At 42.5% G+C, this 7,750-nt stretch overlaps 1 protein-coding gene across 1 annotated transcript; it reads right to left on the bottom strand.

The window, feature by feature from the left end:
* Window positions 1–3,651: 3,651 nt before the first annotated feature.
* On the bottom strand, window positions 3,652–7,383 carry Nfil3 (nuclear factor, interleukin 3 regulated). The gene has a single exon (XM_015503944.2). The coding sequence runs from the start codon at window positions 5,341–5,343 to the stop codon at window positions 3,955–3,957; it is 1,389 nt and encodes a 462-aa protein (XP_015359430.1). The 5' UTR covers window positions 5,344–7,383; the 3' UTR covers window positions 3,652–3,954.
* Between the last annotated feature and the right edge of the window lie 367 nt (window positions 7,384–7,750).

Here is a 7,750-nt window from a genome sequence, read left to right as displayed (position 1 = left end):
GGTGCTGCTGATTCTCATTTTTGAAGGATGATGTCTAGTTTTATAAAAAACAAGCTGAATAGCTACCAGTTTTTAATGTTTTTATTATAAAATAGTAAATAGTTCACAATGGCAATGTGACATAAAGATCCACCGATGAAGGATCAGAGTTCAGGGGGAAAAAAGTGTGGATATCCACACGAGGTGGAAGATGTCCATGATGTTAGCTGGGAATACTTGCTCCTTGGAGATAAAAGAATAAAATATCATACCATGACAAGTAGATGCTTAAACAGAAGTTTTACTAACTCCTGAGAAAAGCCACTTTGGATACTTTCTTAAGATTTTCTCCTTTCCTCCACAGGCTTGGAACTCCTCAGCCTCCTATCAAACCAAAGAACCTAAGAGAAGTTTTCCTGGCCTTCCTTTCCCAGCAACACCACACTGTCCTCTTGGATAACAACAGCTTCCTTTTATCCATGATTACAGATACCTGCAGTCAACCTTCATCTGAAAATATTAATGGAAAGTTCCAGAAATATTGAATTTTTTAAAAAAAATCACAGCGTATGAATCATTCTGCTTTATTATTGTTTGCTAGACTCTTCCTGAATTCATAAATTAAAATCCATCATAGGTATATGTAGGAAAAATCATAGTCTATATAGGAGGCAGTACCATTCATGGTTTCAGACATCTATTCTACAGGGGTCTTGGAACATAAAACCCCTGCAGATAAACAGGGACTACGGCATTCTACTTTATAAAAAGAGTATAGTAATAATAATTTTTAAAAAACCTGACCACCAAAACTTCCCATTGACATACTGTTGGACTCAGGGTAGGAACACTGCACGGCAGGCTACCAGGGGCCAGGAGGAACCACACTGCTCAGGAGGAGCGGCTGTTGATCCTGTTCCTCTGGCACAAGGCGGTTCCTGCAGCTGTGTCTGCATCAACCCCCAGACTCCCTGCCGCTCCTCCAGCCTGGGGCCCTTAGGCAGCATCGTAGTAGGCAGCATCGTAGTATCGTGCCCAGCTGTGGCTTTCTCTGGCTACCTTGATCAACCCGAGTAGCCACATTTCTGAAATTAATCATTCTTTCTTTCTTCATTTCAGTGCTGGTCATACTTAGGGCTGATTCAACAGCCTGCTATCACCAAGCCACATCTCTAGCCTCCTTTCTGGAAATTCCTGAGATTTTGGAGTTCTGAGGTTTCCATTTCTCATGGTTGAATAGTCATGGATGTATTTGGTTTTAAGCACATTTTCTGCCATCTGACTGGGGCTCTGTGGGCAGAGAGGAGAAGCAGTAGTACTTCTCGGTTGGCAACAACAAAAAAAGTGTTACTGTGTCATTTTGCATTTCTTTGCTTCCTGGCTGGTTTATGGCATCCCTTTTATTTTTGAGGAGTAACTTTCTAGTTATCATCCCAGGGATGAGGTAGATCCTTGACACGATAAGACATGCTGACACTAAAGAAGAGAGTTAAAATCATGACATCCAGGTGTGATATGCAAGATGGTCACTAAATACTCAATAGGAGGTGCAAGCTGGACAGGAGAGGCACATCTGTAGTCCCAGCACTAGGGAGGCTGAGTCAGGAGGTTCATTTGAGCATAGAAGTTTGAGAGCAGCCTGGGCAACATAGCACCATCCTGTGTATTGAATCAAAGACCAGGAAAAAGCAAACAAACAAATAAAAAAACCAAGCCCCTTGCAAATTAGGTAGGTGCTATGGCCCAGGTAAGCACTTTGCTTTTGCACTGCTCCAAGAGTTACAAAGTTCTTCCTGAAAACTCGGTATTTTCCTTTCTTGCTGTCACCCTTGTTTGTAGTATCCTTTTCAGGACCTCAGAAGGTCACACCCTTCTCTAGATAACTTACCAAATGTTGTATTAGCCCTTTCTCCTATTTATGTGAAATCCCCCATCTCCTTTGGAATGTTTTCTGTTGTACCTTGTATCAAACAGGTCCCTTAGGGACAGAGGACTTGGTTTGGACCCTGCCTGCATTAACACAACCCGACTCTCCACAGTGCCTTGACTCACAGCAAACTTAAAAAAAAGTGCTCCCCCCTTATTGTTTTTCTCCTTATCATAAATTCAGATAGTATTTTTTTTCTTTCTTGTTATGTCGAGGATTGAACCCAGAGCCTGGTGCATGCTAAGCAAGTACTCTAACTCTGAGCACCCTCAGCCCCCCAGGTGGTCTTTTTTAAAATGTAGGAACCAGACTTTACATTGCACCTGTGTCACAGTTGACGCTTTTTGATTGTCTCATCCATTCTGGGATGTGAAAGGCTTTTGGGTCCTGATTCTTCACAACATTCACAGAGGAGTCAGTATTTTAGCTGCGGGTAAAATACTGAAGAGAGAGGCCCAGGGCCAAGCCAGGCCACACATGCTCTAGCAGCCCAGAGAATTAGGAGAGAAAAGTGGCAGCTGTGGCCAAAAGGACAAAAGTGCATGGCGTGTGTGTGTGCTATTGTCACTCCCTTTAACGCAAAGCACGAAAGTGCGAGAAACGCAACATGTCCCAAATCAGGCCTTGGCTCGCAGCGGCAGTCAGAAAGACCACAGCCCCTTTAAATGGGATGCTGTATTGGGCTCTCCCTGTCTCCATTTTGCTGACCAACATGGGGCAGGTACAGAGTGAGGACTGAGTCACTATGCACCTGTTCTGCCTTCTCAAGTCCTTTACCCACTTCTGGAATAGAAAACAGGTCAATGTGGAAATAGGGCTTTGGTCAGGAGTTCCCTATTGAGAAAGCTGTGCCTGATTGACACCCACCTCACTCGGCCTCAGAAGGACATGTGGATGTCAGTCACACCGTGTGCCACAGGACAGTGGAGCATCTTGGACAAATAATCAGGAACAATTTAGTTGGGATGATGCTTTTTTTTCCCTGAAGTTATATAACTTTTAAGCCAATGCCTGAAGATGTAGAGCTATTATTTACAGTTATCACGAATAAATCTTTTATTTTGTGGTGTTGGAGAGTTTTGTATGTGCAAGAAAAAAGCTCTACCACTGAGTTACAGCCTCAGCTCATGACCACATCTTTAAAAAAAAAAAATCATCATACATACTTGGACTACATACATATGCTGGCCTCTGGTAATTGATGTGTTCTTTGAAATTCTGGAAACCAAATAAAAGTAGTTATAAGCTAAATAACTATTTTTATTCCCTAGACGATTTATACACCAGAACTGTTAAGATTTACAACATAAAAATGCTTCCATCCTTATTACCCACTCTTTAAAAGCAGCCTTTCATCTAATAAACTGGGTCAGTGACTCAACTATCTGCATCACTGTGTCACACTTAAAAGGGAGATGACTAGAGGCAGATCAATGTCAGACAGCCTGGTTTATCTACTTTAAAAAAATTATAGAAAAACTATATTTTAAAGAAAATGATATAGCAGTGAATATTAGCAAATTAGTCTCAGAAAAGAAAATTCGTCATTATTTTTTCTCTCTCTAGAAGGTTTCTGAAGTTGTTAGAGTCTAGAAAACAAACGATCTGCTCATGTACACTTCCATTTTTCCTTATTCAGAGGGGGAAAGTGCCTGGTATCGGTAAAAAATAAACTTCAATAAGTACTTGGATCACTTAAAATTGCTTTTCCATTTTCCATTCAAATCAAGTGCCATGGAACAGAATGTCTGTGTTGTCACCAATCCTTTATTGAAACTGGCAACTTACACGCTTTATAATAGAACAACAAAAATAATGTCCGATATATACAGCCTTCGTGTGGACTATGTGACTATACACAGGGAAGGGTGAGAACATAACCTCATCTTCATCATAATTTGTGCACACAAAGACGCCCAACAGACAACATGTGCACAGGACAGTGAAATGACAACACGAGTCCAGTGAAAACTCTGTATCATACAAAAACATATTCATCTATTGCAAATGACAGCTTCCTAAATGTCCAGCTCTTAGTCAGTAGTAATTTACCCAGAGTCTGAAGCAGAGATTGGTTGTGTGGCTATGAGTCTCTTAAGTGAGACCACCTCTGCAGATAAGTTTGCTATCCCCTGCTTCAAGTACAAATTCTCCGCATCGGAAACTTTGTAGCCACTGTCTTTAATTTCCACCACTCCAGTTTTGAAACCATTCTGAGTTTTGCCACTCAGTTCTTTGGGATGCCAGTGTTCCGATCTGAGGGACCAATCTTGAATGTTTGTCACTTGCACTGAGAAAGGCGTGAGGGAAGAATGTACCATACTCCGGGGACTATGCTTTTCAAGTTCAAAATGTCTTTTCGACGTCATGTCGACGGGCGAGGAAAGTTTTTGTGTGGCCTCGAAATCATTATCGAAGGCTTCGACTTTGATCTGCATGGCTTTGGCTTTGATCCGAAGCTTGTGCGGCAAGGCAGAGGAGTTCACTTCGGGGACTTTCACCACGGTCGCATGCCCACGTTTCAGTTCGACTGGAGAATGGATGGGGCCCTTGGGAACCTGCTGCTCGTCCTCCCCGTCGGAGGACTTGCCCACGACACCGTCGTCGGTTTCTGAAGTTCTGGGAGAGTTGCTGGAGGATCTGTTGACTTGCAGGAGAGGTGGAGAGTGCGAGTAGCCAGAAAAAGAACTCCCCAGATAGTTGTGATAGACGGAGGCTGCACAGGGGCCCCGGTCATCTCTCGGCTCCCTTGCATAGTTGTCGAGCTCCATGGGCTCTTGCTTGATGGCGTGGAACTTGTTTTCAGGACTTCTGCAGCTGCCCTGCCCAGGGCTCTCCTGCGTGTGTTCCACGGAGGACACCTCGGACACGTCGGACAGAGAGCTCTGCGGAGAGTGCTTAATGACAGAAATGCAACTGCTGGACACGACGGAGGGTTCGTGCTCCTCCACAAACGAGCCCACGGTGCCCTTGGAAGTCTGGTAGTCTTGAAAGTAGACGGCTGGAGAATTACTGAGTTTCTGAATCTCTTGAGCATACGCCGTGGAGCTAATCAAACCAAACTTTAATTTCAGGGAAAGCAGTTCTGCTTTTAAAGTGGCGTTTTCTTCTCCCAGCGCAATTAGTTTGTTCTCTAAAACCAGGTCATTCAGCCGGCGCTTCTCCCGAGATCTCTTGGCCGCTTCATTGTTTTTCCGCCTTTTTTCCCAGTACATAGCATCTTTCTTCTCATCGGGAATGAATTCCCGCTTCCTCCGACAGGCGGAAGATTTGTTCTTCCCCACGCTGCCTTCGTTCAGAAGCAGCTCTTCGCCTGTGGCCAGGTCCTCCGTGGCTTCAGTTAAGGCAGAACTCAGTACCATCCCTTTGTCCCCGGGGCTGGTGGTATCCAGAGATGCCTGCTCCTTTTTGATGGTCTGCATTTTTCTCAACTGCATCAGAAACAACCTGGCCCTATAAATGCAGAGAAGAACAAGTGATTTCCCCAGGATTCTGAACAGCTTTGGGAACTGGCTTCAAATCCATCAATACTCTTGTCCTACTGTCGGAGATTCACCTGCCAGGCTCCTCTTATTGAACAGAGTAGGGTCTTCCTGGTGATCTGCAATATACGAAAAGAAATAGTTATTTATTCGGACAAATCTTCGTTGCCGGTTATGTAGAGGGGACTGTGCTCAGCATTTAGGGAATACAGGCATGGCGATTCTTTCCTTGGAAGAGCATGCAATCTTTTTTTTTTTTTTTTAATCATTTTTCGTTGTAGATGGACATAACATCTTTGTTTATTTTTATGTGGTGCTGAGGATCAAACCCAATGCCTCATACATGCTAGGCAAGTGCTCTACCACTGAGCTACAGCTCTGGCCCCAACAGCATGCAATCTTGAAAAGGAGGAAATACCCAAATACCTCTACTGTCAAGCCATGAAGGACCATCTACAAGAGATTAAGTGGTCCAAGAGAATGAGAAACCAAACAAAAATAAATAAAATAAAACCACCTTTGTCCTGGGAAAAATAGTGGAAGGCTGTGTCTAATAAGGGAGAAATGGTTGGGTGTGGCAGGTGGCGGTGAGCCATGATAGGAAGGAAATTACAGATAGCCTCCAGTTGGTAAGTTTCTAAATAATACTCGCATGTTGTGTTGTTTCTGAATAATTTTTGATAACCCTGCCACCATTGCTGAACAAACATGGTCACCTCTTCAAAGGAACATTGCTAGGTAAACTCTTTTAAGACCCATGAATAAGTTCTGCAGTCATACTTGGAAGAAAACATAAATGGAATTACATTTTTTGTACCAGGGATTGAACTCAGGGGCACTTGACCACTGTGCCACATTCCCGGTCCTATTTTGTATTTATTTAGTGACTGGGTCTACTGAGTTGCTTAGTACCTTGCCATTGCTTGAGGCTGGCTTTAAACTTGCGATCCTCCTGCCTCAGCCTCCCAAGCCACTGGGATTACAGGCATGGTGCCCTTGCACCCAGCGGAGCTAAATATTTTACTTCCAAAGAAACTAAAAGCCACGTTAACAACAGTTATTATTGATTTTAATCTGCATTTTCATGTAGACATAAACCTGCTTGTCATATCCCTGACTGCCTGGTGGGCTTAGAGCCCAGTACATTCCAACGAGTGACTCACCAGACCTGAATGAAAAGGATTCCTGTCCATAAAGCCGTCACTTCAGAAACACCTGTGCTCATGAGATTAGAAATGTCCCTTTTCCTGACTTCCTTCAAATTGATTTATCAAACAATCAAGATCAAAGCCTCCAACATTTTTTTGTGTCCTGAAAATTCTGTTATTGTAGATTTCCGTTATAGAGTAGCTTTGAGATTAAAATGAATAGTCACTGTTCAAAGGGATTTATTATTATTTTTTTAAAGTCCAGGGCCATTTTGAAACTTCAAATTAAACCAAGATAATATAGTTGTGGAAAGAACTTCTTTCAATTTTACTAATTAGTTTCAAATAAAATATAACAACTCAGAAATAGAATCATCAACTAATTTCTTCTCTCTTGGGTGACATATTTATAATATTCATTTGGCCTGACATTTTTTTTTTTTTTTTTTGAGGTGCCAGGGATGGAAGACAGGGCCTTTCTACAACACATGGTAGGTAAGCACTCTACCACTCTACTTCCAGCCCCAACACTTTCTTTGATGTGAGATAATAAATCTGTATTATGTGCCCAAAAGCACTCTTTTCACAGTGGTTTTGGGGCCTATGTTTGCAGACACTGATTCTATAGTTTTCCAGTTGATAATACTTTTTGTAAGGCAGATGTGGACAACAACTCTTCTCTTGCTCCAGTTGTCTAGCTCCATCCCACCGGATTGTAAAGATGTCGTGTTTTTAGGGCTGGGGTTGTGGCTTAGTGGCAGAGCGCTTGCCTTGCATATGTGAGGCACTGGGTTCAATTCTAAGCACCACATAAAACTAAATAAACAAATAAAGACATTGCACCCATGTATAACTAAACAAAAATTTTTTTAAAAAGATGTAGTGTTGGGGCTGGGGATGTGGCTCAAGCAGTAGCACGCTCGCCTGGCATGCGTGCGGCCCGGGTTCGATCCTCAGCACCACATACAAATAAAGATGTTGTGTCCGCCGAAAACTAAAGAATAAACATTAAAAAATTCTCTCTCTCTGTCTCTCACTCTGTCTTTAAAAAAAAAAAAAAGATGTAGTGTTTTTGTTTTACATCACTATTTTTTTTCTTATGCATAGTTTTACAATGACTAGTGAAGTTTAATTTTATCAATTGTAAAAGCCTGCCAGATCCTTTTGTCTTTTCCAGTAGCAACAGAAGGCATGATGTCATGATTTTAGGATCA

Source organism: Marmota marmota, unplaced genomic scaffold, assembly GCF_001458135.2.
Source record: "Marmota marmota marmota unplaced genomic scaffold, marMar, whole genome shotgun sequence".
NCBI lineage: Eukaryota > Metazoa > Chordata > Mammalia > Rodentia > Sciuridae > Marmota > Marmota marmota.
Note: the sequence above shows the minus strand (reverse complement) of the source record. Positions and strands in the feature narration are given on the sequence as shown.

Excerpts from the sequence above, each read along its gene's own strand:
- Nfil3 (XM_015503944.2), bottom strand. The coding sequence starts at position 5,343 with ATGCAGTTGAGAAAAATGCAGACCATCAAAAAGGAGCAGGCATCTCTG.